Genomic DNA, 20,852 nt, shown 5'->3' with positions numbered 1-20,852 from the left:
TGATTTAGAAGATTTCTGGTCTTTAATCTATAATGATTTTTAAACAGGCTCATTTGGCACAGTCGTTAGAGTGAAAACCAAGGGCCTGATTCTCTGCTACCAGCACCTTGCATAATGAATGTAAAACTCTACCAAATCAGATGCTGGCATTTTAAATACGCTTCGCACTCACACTGCACGGATGAAAATGGCTGCACAATGTGCATGGCAACCGAGAATTAGGCTCTTATGGTCCACAGTGCATGCACAATATGTCCCCCATTCTTTAACAGTTCAACACTAGTCTGACACATTATCTTAGTATACTACAGAGCAACAGCTACAGACAGTTTATTCATATAAGACTCAAGGTGCTGAACGATGCAGCAAGTTTGTGTTCAGATGGCAATTAGGATCCCATTTTTCACTTATGATCGTGGCAGGTATATGAAAGGTCTCCAGAATGCAAGTCTAGTGTATTAAAAAGCAGCACTACACAGTTCCACAAGATTGATTATAACCTAAGAAGGTACTTACCCTGTTTACTGTAGATGCAAGAGTTTGAAGAACTGCTAGTTTATCCCTAAATTTAAGAAACTTACATTAATAGCGTGCAACAGGCTTTCAACATCAATTCATATCATGTATTAACTTTTTGTCCTGTACTAGATGAATTGGGAGTCTCAGGGAATCAGGATTTTAAGAAAAATTGCACTGTCAAGTATAATGATGCTCTAAATAGTCTAATTCTATTTAAAATACATCATTTTCTCTTGGGACATGGAAGGAAGGAAGGAGAACAAAAGCTTGACTGATGAAGTGGAGTTGAACCACTTAATTTAATACCCTATCATACATTTACTTAATTAGTATGAAATCATTGCAGCTAACAAAATTAAGACTTTATAAAAACGGAGTCTGCATATGTATTTTCACCCCCCTCATGCCACACGCACTAGCTGGGAGAGAACTGGGGGGAGATGGGAAAGGGAGAGAATGTTATCTCTGAAAGCCTCAAATCACAGAAACCAATTCTTGCGCTGACTGAGGGCTGGATGTAGTATCCTATTCTGTAACTCTTGGGCTGATTGAAAGAAATGTAGTTGACAGTGCCAAGAGCTGCTCCTTTCCATAATGCTCCCAGGCCTTGCAAATTCAAGGATCCATACTCAAATGCTTCACAGGTAGCATGCTGAACTGACATTCAATTGCTAAGCAAACCCATCCATATTGGTTTGCCTCCAATATCTCACTTCTAGATCTACAGTATAACTAGTAAGACTCACTCTGCACTCGAGCCAGCTCCCCTCCATGGATCAACTAGCAACGATAAGAATGGAGTGGGGTACACCCAATACCATATCTTCAGCACCCCCTCCACAATAATCCATTCTCCAAGATTTTAGAAATACAAGCTTCCTCCTGCTTTTATTTCATCTGCTCCAGTTATGCAAAAGTTTATTTTAGCTATTTTGAAATGTGTCTCAACATAAGCAATATCCCAAAAAAATCAGTAAGATTTGGTTGGCTAGTAAACGTGGTCTTTAAAGTGGTCTCTTAAAGAAAAGTTAGGGGTGGCTTCCTAGAGACAGAGCCCTTCATTCAATTTCCCCATTGACTTTCTCCCTCACTCCACAATACACAAAACTGAAATTTATTTACTGTTAGCATACACAAAAGTGTAGAGGGCAGATGTCAGGAAAACTCTGAGGGCCCCAACTGGGAGGGAGAAAAGCAAGAGATGAGATATTAACACTCACCAAGTTTTCTTTCTTGGAACAACAATTTCTTCTTCAGTAACTTTAAGAAGAAATATTGATCATAATACTGTTAGAACAGATATATGAGACTGGCATTTCTGCAACTACAACCAAACTCTTGATTATTCTAAGCTGCTAAAAGTCAAAAATAGCAGTCCTGATTTTTAAGATTATTCTGAACGTAATAAGTTTTAAATTCCTCTTTAGGTGCCTTGTTTATTTTAACTACATAACAGAGTACATTTTGCAGAGCTGAAAAAATGAACTATATAATTAAGATACTGTACCTCCTGGGTCAGCTTCAGTCTTCTGAAGTGATGCACTTCCTGAACAATGCCTACAGACACCAAACATGGCCGTGAGGGTTTCGAGTATCAGCATACACATTAATATGTATTGCAAAAATGGATTTGCAGAATTCTGGACTGCAAGAAACTAGACCATTAACAAATGCAGGTCACTGGCAATCCTACACAGTATTGCCAAGTCTGGGGTTTTATCACAAGCCCCGTGATATATGTTGTTTTTCTTAAAGCCCCAGGTCCTGGAATCAGGTGATCACAAGAGAACCTCTAGCCAAGTTTCTAAAGAAAAGCTTGAAAATGTGAACTCTAAAGGTTCCAAAAACAGAGGGCAAATTTAAAAAATAAATTCCCAGGATTTTGCCCCGCCCCTCCCCTCCATGTTTTTGAATACTTGCACTACATGCACAAACACAAAGCTTTGTGTTGGAAGCTGGAACTAGGCTGAATGCTTATATAGATCAGGTCTCTTTCAAAGAGTTCACAGGATGTAGATGGATTCAGAAATGAGTGTACATCACCTCTATGTACTGTGCAGCCTACAGATAGGGAGCCATTTTGCGCTGAATTTAGATGTGGTTTGCTCTCTAGAGCACATAGGGAATGCCCTTTAATGCACGCCTCTCTTTTGTTCACTTTGGTATTCATGTCAATCTAAATTAAGAGTAATTTGTACTGAAATCTATTTGCTCCTATGGAACAAACAGGCTTAAACTTTGTATTAGCCTGTGCCCCCAAACTTTGCTACAGCTCTGGGGCTGGTGTACACTACAAGACTAAACATTGGCCCTGTGCCTGTGCAAAGCATGAACCTACATGTACCTCACTGCAGGACCAGGGATTTCTGTTTCAACTGTGTTGTGGGACAACCAACCAAGTGATCGTTTTGTAACCAGGTCTCTCAACACTGCTGTTAAAAAACCCGCAACAATATAGCTTTTTTTCCTTTCCCCGTCTCTCTTGTCTGTTAGACTGTAACTAAAGTCTCTGGGGTAGTGAGTGTAACAACAGTACAAACCGGAACAGGGGCCATTTAAAAATAAATCAGCAACTGGCTGGCTCCCGAGAACCGCTATTGAAAATCGTGTAAGTGCTAATGCAGCCAGGGCAGACCCCTCCCCGGGCAGCTGAAACCCCCACGCAAATGGAGGCAGACCCCCTGCAATCTAGGGAAGGGTGGACAATCATCTGCGCTGACGGCCTTTGGCCGGACCCCAACAGACAATTTAACCTCAACAGGGTCCTAAAGCCAGTCCCAATAACCCCATCCACTGCAGGGCAGCCGCACACCACAACGGCCACTGCGCACGCGCAGTTTCCCTATCCGTTCCCGGAGCACAGGCATGAATTCCACATGGCTAGAACGCACCGTGAAGGGCAACTCCATTGCGCAGGCGCTGGCCTCATCTCCTCAGCACCTCGCCTGCCCACCCGCGCTACCGGCTCTTTCAGCCCAATGCAAGCGGAGCTGCTCTCCAGCCCGCCCCCAGCTCCTACCTGCTGCCCTCTCCCTTCCCCGCGCCAGGCAGCCGTACGCTGCAGCGTCCGCTCAATAGTACCACTTGCTGCCAGGAGCCGTGCCGCAACCATCGTCCCGCCATCTTAGCGGCCCGCCCGGTGGATGCCGGGAAGCAGGGGCGGTACCATTTGCTTCTGGGAGGAGGAGGGAGGCGGGAGAGACCTTTCTCCAGGAAGTGGAGTTGGTATCGTCCAGTGACGGCTCCTCTCCCGGAGTGCGGGCACGCCGTTGGGGGCCGCGTGGTGCTCGTGGCGTAGTGGCTCCCTGTTGAGGGAGTCTCTGGTGCGGGAGCGGGAGGAGGGAGCGGCTTGAGCGCTCACCATGGGGCCGCCCAGAGAGGTGCCGTGGCGGCGGCTGACCGGTATTGCCTTCGGGATGTACACGGCCGAGGAGATCAGGTAAGGACCGGAGCCTGGAGAGCCCCCGCGGGAACTACCATTCCCAGCATGCCTTGCGCCGCCAAGGGGCCAGAACCCCATGGACTCTTGGCGCATGTCATGCTGGGGCATGTAGTCCCTGTGTGGGAGATCGTCCGTTGTGCTGGGGTCTCAGCTCAGCGTGGCGGGGGGGAGGGTGTAAGGGGGTCTCACCCCCTGGTCTGCAGGGAGCCGGGCCGGCGCCCTTCTACCTGCCCCCCTCTTGGAGCCTAGCGCAGCATAGGTGCGGGAGATTGGAGAAGGGGCTGGGGCAGCCCAGGTCGGAGGGAGGTGGCTGCGAAGATGGTGTCGCCAGGAGGGCTTTGGCTTCCTAGACCACGGGATGCTATTTGAGGAAGGACTGCTAGGCAGAGATGGCGTTCACCTTTCGAGGAGGGGAAAGACCCTATTTGGACACAGACTGGCTAACCTAGTGAGGAGGGCTTTAAACTAGGTTCGACGGGGACAGGTGAGCAAAGCCCGCAGGTAAGTGGGGAACATGGAGACCTGGGAGATGGGTCGGAAATGAGAGGGAGTGTGGGCTATATTGGCAGAGAGAAAGGAGGGTCAGGACAAAACTGGGAGGAAAGATCAAACCAGTATCTTAGATGCCTATATACAAATGCGAGAAGTATGGGTAATAAGCAGGAAGAACTGGAAGTGCTAATAAATAAATACAACTATGACATTGTTGGCATCACTGAAACTTGGTGGGATAATACACATGATTGGAATGTTGGTGTGGATGGATACAGCTTGCTCAGGAAGGATAGACAGGGGGAAAAGGGAGGAGGTGTTGCCTTATATATTAAAAATGTACACACTTGGACTGAGGTAGAGATGGACATAGGAGATGGAAGTGTTGAGAGTCTCTGGGTTAGGCTAAAAGGGGTAAAAAACAAGGGTGATGTCATGCTAGGAGTCTACTACAGGCCACCTAACCCGGTGGAAGAGGTGGATGAGGCTTTTTTTAAACAACTAACAAAATCATCCAAAGCCCAAGATTTGGTGGTGATGGGGGGACTTCAACTATCCGGATATATGTTGGGAAAATAACACAGCGGGGCACAGACTATCCAACAAATTCTTGGACTGCATTGCAGACAACTTTTTATTTCAGAAGGTTGAAAAAGCTACTAGGGGGGAAGCTGTTCTAGACTTGATTTTAACAAATAGGGAGGAACTCGTTGAGAATTTGAAAGTAGAAGGCAGCTTGGGTGAAAGTGATCATGAAATCATAGAGTTTGCAATTCTAAGGAAGGGTAGAAGGGAGAACAGCAAAACAGAGACAATGGATTTCAGGAAGGCGGATTTTGGTAAGCTCAGAGAGCTGATAGGTAAGGTCCCATGGGAATCAAGACTGAGGGGAAAAACAACTGAGGAGAGTTGGCAGTTTTTCAAAGGGACACTATTAAGGGCCCAAAAGCAAGCTATTCCGCTGGTTAGGAAAGATAGAAAATGTGGCAAAAGACCACCTTGGCTTAACCAGGAGATCTTGCATGATCTAAAAAATAAAAAGGAGTCATACAAAAAATGGAAACTAGGACAGATTACAAAGGATGAATATAGGCAAACAACACAGGAATGCAGGGGCAAGATTAGAAAGGCAAAGGCACAAAATGAGCTCAAACTAGCTACGGGAATAAAGGGGAACAAGAAGACTTTTTATCAATACATTAGAAGCAAGAGGAAGACCAAAGACAGGGTAGGCCCACTGCTTAATGAAGAGGGAGAAACAGTAACAGGAAACTTGGAAATGGCAGAGATGCTTAATGACTTCTTTGTTTCGGTCTTCACCGAGAAGTCTGAAGGAATGCCTAACATAGTGAATGCTAATGGGAAGGGGGTAGGTTTAGCAGATAAAATAAAAAAAGAACAAGTTAAAAATCACTTAGAAAAGTTAGATGCCTGCAAGTCACCAGGGCCTGATGAAATGCATCCTAGAATACTCAAGGAGCTAATAGAGGAGGTATCTGAGCCTCTAGCTATTATCTTTGGAAAATCATGGGAGACGGGAGAGATTCCAGAAGACTGGAAAAGGGCAAATATAGTGCCCATCTATAAAAAGGGAAATAAAAACAACCCAGGAAACTACAGACCAGTTAGTTTAACTTCTGTGCCAGGGAAGATAATGGAGCAAGTAATTAAGGAAATCATCTGCAAACACTTGGAAGGTGGTAAGGTGATAGGGAACAGCCAGCATGGATTTGTAAAGAACAAATCATGTCAAACCAATCTGATAGCTTTCTTTGATAGGATAACGAGTCTTGTGGATAAGGGAGAAGCTGTGGATGTGGTATACCTAGACTTTAGTAAGGCATTTGATACGGTCTCGCATGATATTCTTATCGACAAACTAGGCAAATACAATTTAGATGGGGCTACTATAAGGTGGGTGCATAACTGGCTGGATAACCGTACTCAGAGAGTTGTTATTAATGGTTCCCAATCCTGCTGGAAAGGCATAACGAGTGGGGTTCCGCAGGGGTCTGTTTTGGGACCGGCTCTGTTCAATATCTTCATTAACGACTTAGATATTGGCATAGTAAGTACGCTTATTAAGTTTGCGGATGATACCAAACTGGGAGGGATTGCAACTGCTTTGGAGGACAGGGTCATAATTCAAAATGATCTGGACAAATTGGAGAAATGGTCTGAGTTAAACAGGATGAAGTTTAACAAAGACAAATGCAAAGTGCTCCACTTAGGAAGAAAAAATCAGTTTCACACATACAGAATGGGAAGAGACTGTCTAGGAAGGAGTACGGTAGAAAGGGATCTAGGGGTTATAGTGGACCACAAGCTAAATATGAGTCAACAGTGTGATGCTGTTGCAAAAAAAGCAAACATGATTCTGGGATGTATTAACAGGTGTGTTGTGAGCAAGACACGAGAAGTCATTCTTCCGCTCTACTCTGCTCTGGTTAGGCCTCAGCTGGAGTATTGTGTCCAGTTCTGGGCACCGCATTTCAAGAAAGATGTGGAGAAATTGGAAAGGGTCCAGAGAAGAGCAACAAGAATGATTAAAGGTCTTGAGAACATGACCTATGAAGGAAGGCTGAAAGAATTGGGTTTGTTTAGTTTGGAAAAGAGAAGACTGAGAGGGGACATGATAGCAGTTTTCAGGTATCTAAAAGGGTCATAAGGAGGAGGGAGAAAACTTGTTCACCTTAGCCTCTGAGGATAGAACACGAAGCAATGGGCTTAAACTGCAGCAAGGGAGGTCTAGGTTGGACATTAGGAAAAAGTTCCTAACTGTCAGGGTGGTTAAACACTGGAATAAATTGCCTAGGGAGGTTGTGGAATCTCCATCTCTGGAGATATTTAAGAGTAGGTTAGATAAATGTCTATCAGGGATGGTCTAGACAGTATTTGGTCCCGCCATGCGGGCAGGGGACTGGACTCGATCACCTCTCGAGGTCCCTTCCAGTCCTAGAATCTATGAATCATAGAGTATCAGGGTTGGAAGGGACCTCAGGAGGTCATCTAGTCCAACGCCCTGGTCAAAGCAGGAACAATCCCCAGACAGATTTTTGCCCCAGATCCCTAAATGGCCCCCTCAAGGATTGAACTCTCAACCCTGGACCAGATGAGGCTGGGGGGCAAAGAGGCTGCCAACCTGGAAGAGGGAGCCTGGGGAAGGGGTGTCCTATGCCGTAGAATGGGAGCTAAAGTGGAGAGGAGAACCCCAGCCTGGGTGGGAGTGGGGCGGAGGAGGTGGCCCTCCGCTGTTGTGAAAGGGAGAAGAGGACTGGTGTGTGCTCCCAGGAGGGAGGGTACTTCAGCCAACTGGGGAGGGAAAGCTGCTGTCATGTGCTGCTGGGGAGCAGACCTGTAGTTATTAAAGATGGTACTTTCGGTAAGAATAGGAGTATTCCCTTGGGTGTCGTGACTAGCTTTCCTGACATCCCTGCCACTGTTGGTGGGGCAGTGGTTGGAACCTTTAAGGAAAAGTTTTATGTAGATATGGCCCTGTAACTGGATATACAGATTTCAGAGGGGTAGCCGTGTTAGTCTGTATCAGTAAAAACAAGGAGTCCTTGTGGCACCTTAGAGATTAACAAATTTATTTGTGCATAAGCTTTTGTCACCATTCTTCAACAACAAAAACTTCAAAAACAGACTTCAATGAGAAACTGCAGAACTGGAATTAATTTGCAAACTTGACACCATCAAATTCGGCCTGAATAAAGACTGGGAGTAGCTGGGTCACTACAAAAAATAATTTTCCCTCTGTTGATACTCATACCTTCTTGTCAACTGCTAGGAATGGGCCACATCCTCTTTGATTGAATTGGCCTCATTAGCACTACAAAAAGTAATTTTCCCTCCGTTGATATTCACCCCTTCTTGTCAACTGTTGGGAATGGGCCACATCCACCCTAACTGAATTAGCCTCGTTAGCACTGACCCCCCCACTTGGTAAGGCAACTCCCATCTTTTCATGTGCTGTATATTTAGACCTGCTTACTGTATTTTTCACTCCATGCATCTGATGAAGTGGGTTATAACCCACAAAAGCTTATGCCCAAAGAAATTAGTTAGTCTCTAAGGTGCCACAAGGGCTCCTCATATTTTTTGGGGGTATACAGAGGAAACAAGTGAAACTGAGTATACACAAAGTGCTAGCAAATGAAAAAAATAAACGGGGAGGAAGAAGATGTGATCCTTTTCCCTAACTTTTTTGCTGTTACTTGTAACACCCAAGCATGTACAAAGTTAACAATATCTGCCATCATACATGTAACTTTTTGTTTTTCTTTCATCTTTAGGAAACTAAGTGTAAAAGCCATAACCAACCCTCGTTACCTAGATAACGTGGGCAACCCAGCAGTAAATGGACTGTATGATTTGTCTTTGGGACCACCTGATGCCAAAGAAGTGTGTACTACTTGTATGCAGGACTTCAACAACTGCCCAGGACACCTAGGCCACATAGATCTGCCACTGACTGTTTACAATCCTCTATTTTTTGATGTACGTATATGCTGTTGAGAATTTGTTAATGTTGTAGACTAGTCTTCACTGGCTAGTAGTCTAGGTTCTTTCATAACTAGTGATTTTTGAAGAATATTAAGGATTCAGTAGGTAGTGATACAGGGAAATCTTCCTCTGGTGAAGTGTCTTCTATCAAAAGGACTTAATTTTAAACATATATTCACTGTAATAGTCAAATGATTCCTCCCGCCCTTTCCCACTTGCTATTGCCATGCGTTCACTTACAGTGAGAAATATCTGTAGTAAGACTAGCCAAACTTTTTTTCACCTAATAGAAGAAATTGTAATAAAATGAGGAGCCAAGGGTCACACCCTACCTTGTAGTAGAAATGTCTGCACCCACCCTCCTTGCTTAGCCAGAGAACAGGTAGAGAAGATTAATATAGTAGAACTAATTTATGGTGGAATGAAATTTCAGCATAAGCGGAGTGAGGTTTCACTATAAGAGGAGTGAAAGTCCATTGAAATGTACTTAAACCATTCAGACTTTCACTCCAGTTCACTGTAACAAATTCACTGCAAGCAGATGCCATTTTATTTATGAGTAAGGCTAAGATTGTCATGGGTATTTTTAGTAAAAGTCATGGGCAATAAACAAAAATTCACAGCCCCATGATCTGTCCATGACTTTAACTACATACCCCTGACAAAATCTGGAGGGCTCCGGGGATGCCCGCAAGGGTGGGGGGTGGGGCGCTCTGGGGCGTGTGCTGGAGGATGGGGGGGGCAGGGCTCTGGGGTGCCCGCTGGTGCTCCGGGGGTGGGGTGGGGGATAGACTGCGGGGTGGTTGCTGGTTCTCCAGGGGGGAGGGACTCCAGGGCGCCTGCTGGTGCTCCGGGTGGTGCCAGGGGAGGGACGGGACTCCGGGGCTCCCACTGGTGTTCCGGTGGGGAGGGACGGGAGTCTGGGGCGCCTGCTGGTGCTCAGGTGGGACGGGAGGAGGAGCGGGGTTTGGGCAGCCCTGAGGTCAGTTGCACTTGCCGGCTGCAGAAGCCATGGAGGTCCTGGAAAGTTGCAGAATCCATGACTTCTGTGACCTCTGTGACAGTCTCGCAGCCTTATTTATGAGGTATTGAGAACGTAATACTTGAATGGTGCCATTTAGTGTAAGATGTGCCTTGGTTAAACACAAATTGATGATTGAAACAAATTAGTAATAATACTTCAGTTTAGCATTTAATTTATATTGCTTATTATCCAAAGATCTCAAAGGGCTTTACAGACACTAAGGGCTCATCTACACTTGGAAATTTATTTAAATAGGTATTGTGGAGTAAGAGTAATCACACAGGGGCTGATACCAAATCACTAGTTCAAAATTCTGAAATAGGTTTTGAGGTAAATATCCAAGTGAAGGAAAGCCCTAAGAGCTACATCCTGCAATATTCTGAGTGCCTGAGGAGAGATGCTGAACTCCTGTTGATTTCAGTAGTGCTTGAGGGCACTCCATGCGTGCCTGATCCTGGGAAGTGCTGTCCATGCCTGAAGTCTCACATCTCTAACATGCTGCAGCTAATTCAAAATCAGTGGGTGGCTATTTTCCCCAGACTAACTTTTATAAATATTAAAAGGTCCTTCACTTTGAGCCTCACCAGCTGTTTTGAAGCAGGATGCTACCTCTTGATGCCTCTTTCTCCTTGATCAGGGCATAGAGTCTCAGATGCCATGGCGAGGGGTATGGTATATGAACCTGAATAGAAATAAAATGGAAACAGTTCTGCTGCTGTCCGGGATGTGGAGGGAGAAGCTGGCTCTTATGGGTGGGCTCAGGGCCTCAAGGAAACACTTCACTGTTTGAAAGCATTGGAAGCTAGAGACTTTCTGTATTGCTGACAAGTAACTCCAGTCTTCCAAATAACACTGGCATTTTCCTTAAAACGAGTCAGCTTCCCTCCAGTAGTTCTATTTTCCACACCATTAAATCTATCAGACTAATTTTTGTTTTCTTTTCAGAAATTATACCTTCTGATCCGAGGTTCTTGTTTAAACTGTCACTTGCTGACCTGTCCTCGAGCTGTGGTTCACCTATTGCTTAGCCAGCTGAAGGTCTTGGAGAAGGGGTTGCTTCATGCGGTCTGTGATCTTGAGGCCATCCTGAATAGGGTAGGTATCCTCCTGTTTGAGTTTGCAGCATTGTAAAGGTGTGATGATGCTAATTTCCTCTTTCTCTGTCTTTCAGTTTTTGGATGAAAACACAGATGCATCTGGTTTAGACATTGAAGAAGAGTTAAATCGTCATGTGAATGAAATACTACAAAATAATCAGCTAGGAGATGAGTGCTCACATGTGAGTAGAATAAGTGATCTTTCTTGGAATCTCAGGCTTGCCATGTGTGTACCTTCTTTAAATAAGTAGCTTGGTCAGGTATCTTCCAGATTTTATCCCAAAGTTGTGAATTTGGCTGCTTTAGAGGAAAAAAAGGTGACTTGTGGCCAAGTGTTCATAGTGGAGCTGCCATTGGATCCATAAGATAAGATAACTTAGCACCATCCCAAAAGAGAGTTGTTTATGGTGTGTGTGTGTGTGTGTGTGTCGTTTTGTATGTACGTGTGAAGGGAAATAATTTGATAGTGCTTTGAGAATAATTATGTACATGAGATTAAACTAACAGTCATCAAAGCCATCTTGCAAATATTATGTACTTGAGGCTGTAGCAGGTCCTTTTTAAGAAGTCAAGAATATTTTGCATGTATCTAAATATCTTCAGATATCCTATGTGAACAAGCCACGGAATAGCTATAATTAGGTAAAGTAATTTGCCTACAATGTTTCTTTCTTGAGTTTGTCATTTGTTCCATGTGAGAGGAATGTTGCTATAATGAAGCTCTTAAGCATTCTTATGACAACAAAAATCCTTTGGCATGAAAAATCTGCAGATTCTGAAGATATACTGCCGCTTCACAGATTTTTCTGTTTTCTACACAATTTAAGCTTTCACTCAAAATTTGTAGTTTCTGATTGCAAAGAACCACTAGCGTAGTCTTGGGTTTAGACTTAAACAGTGAAACTAGCAGTAACGGAAATGTTGACACCCCACTGCCTGTCAGCCTCAGTAGGGGGTGGGGGATAACTGCAAAGCCTTATTGTGACAGTTAAAATGCTAACACATTGTCTGTTTCTGAGGACAGATGTATTCTCCTACCAGTTCTAATTATAGGATACTTACAGGTGCCTTATCCTGCAATCCTGCTGCATGTCGGACTCCCGTTGACAGCAGTGTAAGTTCTCACAGAGGACTTTATATGATCAGGTTACATAACATGGTAAAAACACCAGTACTCTGTCTACACTAGCGTTTCTGCATCAGCATAGCAGTGCTGGGGCTAAGGCAGTAAGGGGAAGACATTTCAAAAATCTAATGTCAACACTGCCTAAAGTCCTAGATTTAATTTCCTGTCCCATTCTCTAAGCCACCAGGTACCAGGAGCACTGTTAAGACAAGACACACACACACAGTCCCAGTTAGGTGTCAGGCAGCGTCTTCCATCAGTCAGTGATCCCTCTGGCCAAAATGTATCCCAACAATTTATTCTTGTCTGAAAGATTGTTAGCCACATATAGAGTGGATTAAAAAAGTCTGGGGAATCTTTGGGTCTCTGGAGAATTTGGGAGAATCTCAGTTGAAGAGGAAATTAAGGTGATTAAGGCATGAATGTAATCAATAAAGGCAAATTTAATTAATTGCTATTATTCAGCATTAGAAATAAAATTTGTTTTGTGTGTGTACTTCTTAAATTGTAGCTTTTATTTTCACTATGTCATTTTTAAGGTTTTGGGTTTTGTTTTATTTTTCTCCCTTCTAGGTAAAAAATGTGTGTGAGTGTAGGAGTAAACTGATTGCACAGTTTTGGAAACTGCATATGACTTCAAAGAGATGCCCAAACTGCAAGTAAGTATGACTGTGTGCAGAGAAAGCAAGTAGCCTTGTGGATTTATTTCTTGTAATGTAAAGAGATGTTAAGAGTAACAAGAAGGGTTTCTTCAGGTATGTTAGCAACAAGAAGAAAGTCAAGGAAAGTGTGGGCCCCTTACTGAATGAGGGAGGCAACCTAGTGACCGAGGATGTGGAAAAAGCTAATGTACTCAATGCTTTTTTTGCCTCTGTCTTCACGAACAAGGTCAGCTCCCAGACTGCTGCACTGGGCAGCACAGTATGGGGAGAAGGTGACCAGCCCTCTGTGGAGAAAGAAGTGGTTCGGGACTATTTAGAAAAACTGGACGTGCACAAGTCCATGGGGCCGGATGCGCTGCATCCGAGGGTGCTAAAAGAGTTGGCGGATGAGATTGCAGAGCCATTAGCCATTATTTTTGAAAACTCATGGCGATCGGGGGAGGTCCCGGATGACTGGAAAAAGGCTAATGTAGTGCCCATCTTTAAAAAAGGGAAGAAGGAGGATCCGGGGAACTACAGGCCAGTCAGCCTCACCTCAGTCCCTGGAAAAATCATGGAGCAGGTCCTCAAGGAATCAATTATGAAACACTTAGAGGAGAGGAAAGTGATCAGGAACAGTCAGCATGGATTCACCAAGGGGAAGTCGTGCCTGACTAACCTAATTGCCTTCTATGATGAGATAACTGGCTCTGTGGATGAGGGGAAAGCAGTGGATGTGTTATTCCTTGACTTTAGCAAAGCTTTTGATACGGTCTCCCACAGTATTCTTGCCGCCAAGTTAAAGAAGTATGGGCTGGATGAATGGATTGTAAGGTGGATAGAAAGCTGGCTAGATCGTCGGGCTCAACGGGTAGTGATCAATGGCTCCGTGTCTAGTTGGCAGCCGGTTTCAAGCGGAGTGCCCCAAGGGTCGGTCCTGGGGCCGGTTTTGTTTAATATCTTTATTAATGATCTGGAGGATGGTGTGGACTGCACTCTCAGCAAGTTTGCAGATGACACTAAACTGGGAGGCGTGGTAGATACACTAGAGGGTAGGGATAGCATACAGAGGGACCTAGACAAATTAGAGGATTGGGCCAAAAAAAACCTGATGAGGTTCAACAAGGACAAGTGCAGAGTCCTGCACTTAGGACGGAAGAATCCCATGCACTGCTACAGACTAGGGACCAAATGGCTAGGAAGCAGTTCTGCAGAAAAGGACCTAGGGGTCACAGTGGACGAGAAGCTGGATATGAGTCAACAGTGTGCTCTTGTTGCCAAGAAGGCTAACGGCATTTTGGGCTGTATAAGTAGGGGCATTGCCAGCAGATCGAGGAACGTGATCGTTCCCCTTTATTCGACATTGGTGAGGCCTCATCTGGAGTACTGTGTCCAGTTTTGGGCCCCACACTACAAGAAGGATGTGGAAAAATTGGAAAGAGTCCAGCGGAGGGCAACAAAAATGATTAGGGGTCTGGAGCACATGACTTATGAGGAGAGGCTGAGGGAACTGGGATTGTTTAGTCTCCAGAAGAGAAGAATGAGGGGGGATTTGATAGCTGCTTTCAACTACCTGAGGGGGGGTTCCAGAGAGGATGGAGCTCGGCTGTTCTCAGTGGTGGCAGATGACAGAACAAGGAGCAATGGTCTCAAGTTGCAGTGTGGGAGGTCTAGGTTGGATATTAGGAAACACTATTTCACTAGGAGGGTGGTGAAGCACTGGAATGCGTTACCTAGGGAGGTGGTGGAGTCTCCTTCCTTGGAGGTTTTTAAGGCTCGGCTTGACAAAGCCTTGGCTGGGATGATTTAGTTGGGAATTGGTCCTGTTTTGAGCAGGGGGTTGGACTAGATGACCTCCTGAGGTCCCTTCCAACCCTGATATTCTATGATTCTATGAAATAGTCATTTGAACACTGCAAACCATTACACTGACTTTTGTTTTTCCTATTTTTCTTCAAGATCTAGAAGATCACTGGTACGGAAAGAGCACAATAGCAAATTGACAGTAACCTACCCCACTGTGGTACAGCAGAAGTCTGGCAAAGAGGCCATCTTGGAGGAACCAGCAAGTAAAATATCTATATATATATTTTTGTTCTGTGCAAATAGTAGTATAATATTTGTATTTTTCAACTTACTTAAGGTCCACAGATCAACTACAATGGGCACTTCAGCATGCTTGCAACTCAGGGGCATAGCCAGACCTAAAAGTTTCCTCCAGTTTTCTCTGCTTAACCAGCCCACCCTGCTGCAGAGAAAACACCAGTACTCTGTCTGAGGAAAATTACAGCTTTTTATTTCAAATATCTGACTTATAAGTCAGCTCAATAATTTGGCTTTGCTTTCTGAGTTGCTGTAGCGGCTGGCACCCCTGCTGTGATTTCAGGGAGAGAGCTAGCCTGAGAAAGCACAAACATCCACCAGCTGTAACTCAGTGATTCATCAATGTCTTGGAGCTCTCTTCCTTCCATAGACACCAGTCTTCTCTGGTCATAACAAGCAACATGTCCCTGGGATTTTATAAACAAACTAGAAAGAAAATGATAATCCCACAGAGAAAATAAACTCTCATCATGGGAAGAGCAGTTTCCTATCTCTGTATGCACTGTACATCAGAGATGAACATCAAGGCAGAATGGTTTACAAGACAGAAGCTGGATTAAGCAGAGTGGAACCTGCACCTGGAGATATCTTCACTCATTAGTCAATTTGGTGGGCTGCTGATTAACCTCTTTGCATCTGCAATAAAGCATCTTGTTGTCTCTCCACATGTGAGGACCAGGGATGTGAAGTGGCAGTGTTCTAGAGCTGGCAATGGCCTCTGCTGTATGTCTTTCCTCTACTCCTTAGGACCAAAGACAAGGATAAAAGGATATCAGTGATACTGGTTTTGTGCTGTTTAGGCTGAAGAGACTGATTCTCAGCCCTGATTAGCCTAGCATTGGACCTCCTGATACTTTTCTCACAGAGGAGGTCTATTATTGAAAGACTGATCCTTTGTCCAGGTTTAAAATGGATTTGGTGATTAATCCTTTCTTAGACACTAAAAGGATGTCAACAGACATCTTATTCTACTGACTGGTGCAAAGACCCGGATTTAACTACCATGATAAAATAAGTGAAAGTACCTTGACTTCCTTCCAAGGGGCTGTAATGTGGGTGGATGAGTGTCAAAGCTCTGCATTGTTATTCTCTGCATGTTCAAGAGTGTGTGTTATTGTGGGGTGTTTTTTGCAATTCCCAACATTAAACATTTCCTTTGGGTGACTACTCAGATTTCACTCCTACAAGGTCATAGAGCACAACTTTGAGACCTCATTCTGGTCCTTATGCCATCAGTTAAACCCCTGTGGATGATATTGTTGTACTTTCTAACCATTAAAGTAGCTGCTATCTTTAATCGGGTGAGTTTCCAAATTTGAGAGCTTTCTCTGATGAGATGCAGTATTGTACTTCTAGGTCAGACAAGTAGTCCTCACATTCTTCATAGCATTCATTCTCAAAGCATATTCAAGAAATATGCTTCCTTCTATTAGCCATCAAAGGCCAGTCTTTAAGAGCCCAGACAATTCCATGGCAGAGAAGTCTTATATCTCCTGTAATGAGGTGGGCTAGGTGGCCATATAAATTCACCAAATTCTACCTATTGGTCATCCAGTCGTTAGACAATGATATTTTTGGCAGAAGTCATTTCCAGGCTTTCGTGCCTTTGTAGGGGAAAGATAGAGAGAATCTAACATGTCTTGGTTCTGGATATCAGTGTTTAAAGAACGATCTTGCCTTCCGTCTCGGGAGGCACACTGCTGTGAAGATCTCATTGTAACTGATCTGTGGGCCTCAGTATGAAGAAAAATATGTGAGCTTACTGAAAATGTCCTCTTTTTGAGTAACAAGGTCCATGCCTCTGGCCCACCCTGGAGACAAAGGAATCAGTCATCCATAATAGAAAGAGAAATGGACATCCTAAGATTCAGGTTTAATTTGTTTGGGGGAAATTATCCCTATGCTCAACAGTAGGAGAAAGTATTGTTTAATTTCTTCCCCCACTGTATAGTTAACACAGTCTCTAGGAAGTAAGATGGAATTCTGGCTGTAGAAGCTGTCACAATTGAAGGGACCTTTTGGAGCCAGGGCATTCATTCCCTTGCTGCCAGTGACTGACAGATCCTGGTTCTGCCCCAAAGCAGGCAAGCAATCTGTAGCTCTATTGTACCAGATCTGTGGATTTATTACTTGAAGAAAGGAAATCTTTCATGTGAAATCGGATACATTTTCCCTATGGTAAATTTTTCCTGTTTAACTAATCTGGACCTCTACACATCTCCTAATCTCTATATGTCAAACTTGTCTTTAATTGTTTCAGTTCTGTTGACTGTGACCAGCAGCAGGACTGTCATATCATGCATATTTTAATTTTACTTATTGGAGAAGCAGTTGGTTTACTTGACTTGATTTCCCCAGAACATAGGTTGCATTAATAAAGTGCCCTTGCAGATGACAGCAAATGGTGCTCAGTCAGTTGTGTTTTCTGTTGATTTGCTCCTTTCCATTCCTTTAACTGGAAACAGAAGTTGACTTTTTCACAATTACTATACAAAGGGAATATATCAAAATAATTTTTTTTCACCCCTCAGTTATAGATGAGACTCAGTTGGGGAAAAGAGGGTACTTGACACCCATCACTGCCAAAGACCATATTGTGGCTCTGTGGAAGAATGAAGGTAACTATTGTTAGACCAAAACTTCTTCAGATTTCTCAATGCTTATATGTTGTACCCTATCCCCTACCTTTCATCTTTGTTTCTTTAGCTTATCAGGGCAGATATTGTCTCTTTACTTTGTACAGTGCCCAGCATAATGATCCAAATTGGGGATTAAATTATGATCTGTATCATAATACATATGCAGAAATAAGATTATACAGGCGACCTAAATTCTGGTATTTCTTTGGTTTACAACCTAAATGTTCTCTTATTATAGAGTTTTGGTTTTTTTTTTTGTTTTGTTTTGTTTCTGTATGGAATACAGGTCTAGTATATATGTATACACAATGAGACCAAGTGGCGTGGGGGAGTGGAACATAATATCCTGTGAAACAGCATTGACATTTGCTCATATGGCTCTTTGGAGAGATGTGGAAAACCAGATAGGATATTGCTAAGTGATAGGCTAATTAGAAGTGTTTTCAGTTGGCCGTTTGGTAATACAGAACCTCCTGCCCTCTTATAGCAAGTAATAGGAACCCAAGGACATGCGTATATAAAACGAAACCTTGAAGTTTATAATAGCATAAGGACAAGAAATAACAGACGAGTCAATAATTTAAGTTGTCTGTGTGGTGGAAGCCATTGGTATTTAGCATTTGGTCTTGATGTTTAAACCAGTTAAATGCCATTAGTCCATCACCAAATGCAGTTGTGAGTTTGAATGCCTAGAGTACAGCAGACCTAATTCAAGTTTTATCTCTTCTCTGATTGTACTACTTAGGTTTCTTTTTAAATCACCTCTTCTCTGGTCTGGAGGTTGGTGAGAATTCAGGATTCAGCCCTGATATGTTCTTTCTAGATCTCCTTGTGGTTCCACCTTCAAGGTAACAAAACTTCTTGTGAAACTTAATAGAAATTAGTTATTAGCACATACTGTTTGCAAAAGTCAGAAATGCAGACTCCTAGGGTATAGGTACTGCTCTGTTACAATTACATTGCTCTTCTAACATTGTAAGTGGAGTGATCTTTCAGCATGACAGTGTTGCCTGTAAAGGTTGCAAGGGAACTATTAGTTCACATTGCTATTTCTAATGCAATGAAGATGGCGGGGGGAAGAGCAGGAGGTTGTTTCTGTTGGCTTTATCCCTGTATAATAAGTACAACCTGCCATAGGTATCGTCCTGTGAATCGTCTTGGAGACCAGATGTTTACAAATGGTCAAACTGTGAACTTGCAGGCGGTCATGAAAGATGTCCAATTAATAAGGAAGCTTCTGGCTTTCATGGCTCAAGAACAAAGTCAACCAATAAAGCTTGTAGAGAATGAAATCCAGAAGGTAAGAGCTGCTGCATACCCGAGTATCCAAAGTGAAAAAATAACGTAAAATTCAAGAAGACTCTCATTAAAACTGCTCTAATAAAGATCGTACAGTGGGTCAGCAGGCCATTTATGACTGGAAAGGGTCTCTACCTGGCTGGGCTTGTATGCTATTGTCCCAAGGAGGCCTGCTGCAAGGGGAAAGCAGTTTGCTCACAGACTTCTATTGTTGATTTTTCCGCATTTATTAATAAAGCGAATGTTTGGTGTGTATGAGAGAGAATGGGCCACTAGTTCACTGCGTTGGTACGGCACAGACCACCAAAGTAGAAGTTTCTGCCATGCTGCTCTGAACATACATCATTGCTGAGATGCAGGAAGTTGGATTACCACTGTGGGTAAGGGGCAATTCAGCTTCTGAGGCTTAGCAGTGCCAGTTGTGGGTACTGCCCATTAGTAGCTAGGCTGGCATCCACTAATTCACACAGCCCACAAAATAGCAGTTAGTTCAGGGGTGGGCAAACTTTTTGGCCTGAGGGCCACATTGGCATTGAGAAACTGTATGGAGGGCTGGGTAGGGAAGGCTGTGACTCCCCAAACAGCCTGGCCCCCACCCCCTATCCGCCCCCTCCCACTTCTCTCCCCCTTCAGAACCCCCGACCCATCCAACTCCCCCTGCTCCTTGTCCCCTGACCGCCCCCTTCTGGAACCCCTGCCCCAACCGCCCCCGTCCCCTGACTGCCCCGCCCCCAAACAGGCCCCCCGGAATCCCACCCCCTATCCAACCCCTCCACTCCCTGTCCCCTGACTGCCCCCCCGGGATTCCCACACCTATCCAACTGCCCCCTGTCCCCTGACTGCCCCCGGGACCCTCTGCCTCTTATCCAACCTCCCCGTCCCCTTACCATGCTGCTCAGAACAGCAGGAGCTCGCCACCTGGCCGGAGCCAGCCACACCACCTGCGCTGCCTGACAGGAGCGGTGGGCCAGAGCGATGGCGGTGTGGCGTGCTGAGGCTGCAGGGGGGAGGGGACAGGACGGGGACTAGCCTCCCGGGACGGGGGCTAGCCTCCCGGGACGGGCAGGACGGTCCCGCAGGCTGTAGTTTGCCCACCTCTGAGTTAGTTGGTAACAATGTTCAGTCACTGCTGACCTAAGCTGTTTTCACATGGGTGAACTAGAAGTGGAAAGCTCCATATCCAGTCACCAACCCTCTGAAACATCCAGACCCACGTCATTTCCCAGTTGGATCATGTTGAGAGCTGCAAGGGGAATGCTGGGGAAGCCCTGTACTGATGATTTCTGAATTTAACATGTGAGCCACTTTAGCTGCAAGCAGGGCATGCCCAACACATGCATAGGAACTTTAAGTGCTCTCCTTTATAGTTGCACTCCTGACTGTGGAGTGGCATCCAAATATTTTACTTCCATTATTATGATTTATATTTTTTTAACATTTTAGATTGAGGTAGCACTTACAGGCTTTAACTAGGTCAGTCCCTGTTATGCTAGGTGCTGTACAAACATATGGTAAATTACAGTCCTGGGTCTGTGTCAAACATGTTCTGTGTTTCTCATCCTCAGGTAAGAAACTCTTGCACCTTTTAGCTGGGAGAGGAACTTCCCAATTCCAGTTTGAAACATGCTAAACCTAAAAAAAAGTAGGACTAGAAATAAACTGTAATCCAGTTGAGTGCCCCTCTCCCGGTATATAGTCCAGGCTTGCTGTATGTTATGAGCTCTGATGCTTGGCATCAGCTAAACTAAATACTTCTTTTGATTTACGTTCATTGCAATAACATCCTTGAAGGCATTGTAAATTACTTTAATCACTGAGTTTCACCACTAGGTGGAGCTGCATCTTCAGCTATTTGAAACTGCTTGAGGTAGGCATATAATTAACTGTGTTTGGAAGTTGTCCGTGGCACAGACTGTAATACCTCATGAAAAAATGACATAGGGTTTTTAATGATTGTGAGAAAT

General features: G+C 44.3%; 2 protein-coding genes across 2 annotated transcripts in view; one reads left to right on the top strand and one right to left on the bottom strand.

The window, feature by feature from the left end:
• Positions 1-3,642, bottom strand: part of PTCD3 (pentatricopeptide repeat domain 3) — a 36,061-nt gene extending 32,419 nt beyond the window's left edge. Inside the window, exons 1-4 of the mRNA XM_065405279.1 lie at positions 3,539-3,642; positions 2,027-2,076; positions 1,740-1,779; positions 517-562 (exon numbers count right to left, since the gene is read on the bottom strand). Of these exons, the coding sequence (XP_065261351.1) occupies positions 517-562; positions 1,740-1,779; positions 2,027-2,076; positions 3,539-3,642 (240 nt within the window). The remainder of the gene's footprint in view (positions 1-516; positions 563-1,739; positions 1,780-2,026; positions 2,077-3,538) is intronic.
• A 239-nt stretch (positions 3,643-3,881) lies between these two features.
• The window catches only part of POLR1A (RNA polymerase I subunit A), a 60,993-nt gene continuing 44,022 nt past the window's right edge, over positions 3,882-20,852 (top strand). Inside the window, exons 1-9 of the mRNA XM_065404919.1 lie at positions 3,882-3,958; positions 8,749-8,953; positions 10,929-11,078; positions 11,155-11,262; positions 12,780-12,865; positions 14,807-14,916; positions 17,482-17,568; positions 18,335-18,437; positions 18,727-18,889. Coding sequence (XP_065260991.1) covers positions 3,882-3,958; positions 8,749-8,953; positions 10,929-11,078; positions 11,155-11,262; positions 12,780-12,865; positions 14,807-14,916; positions 17,482-17,568; positions 18,335-18,437; positions 18,727-18,889 — 1,089 coding nt within the window. The remainder of the gene's footprint in view (positions 3,959-8,748; positions 8,954-10,928; positions 11,079-11,154; positions 11,263-12,779; positions 12,866-14,806; positions 14,917-17,481; positions 17,569-18,334; positions 18,438-18,726; positions 18,890-20,852) is intronic.

Source organism: Emys orbicularis, chromosome 5 (assembly GCF_028017835.1).
Source record: "Emys orbicularis isolate rEmyOrb1 chromosome 5, rEmyOrb1.hap1, whole genome shotgun sequence".
Classification (NCBI taxonomy): domain Eukaryota; kingdom Metazoa; phylum Chordata; order Testudines; family Emydidae; genus Emys; species Emys orbicularis.
Note: the sequence above shows the minus strand (reverse complement) of the source record. Positions and strands in the feature narration are given on the sequence as shown.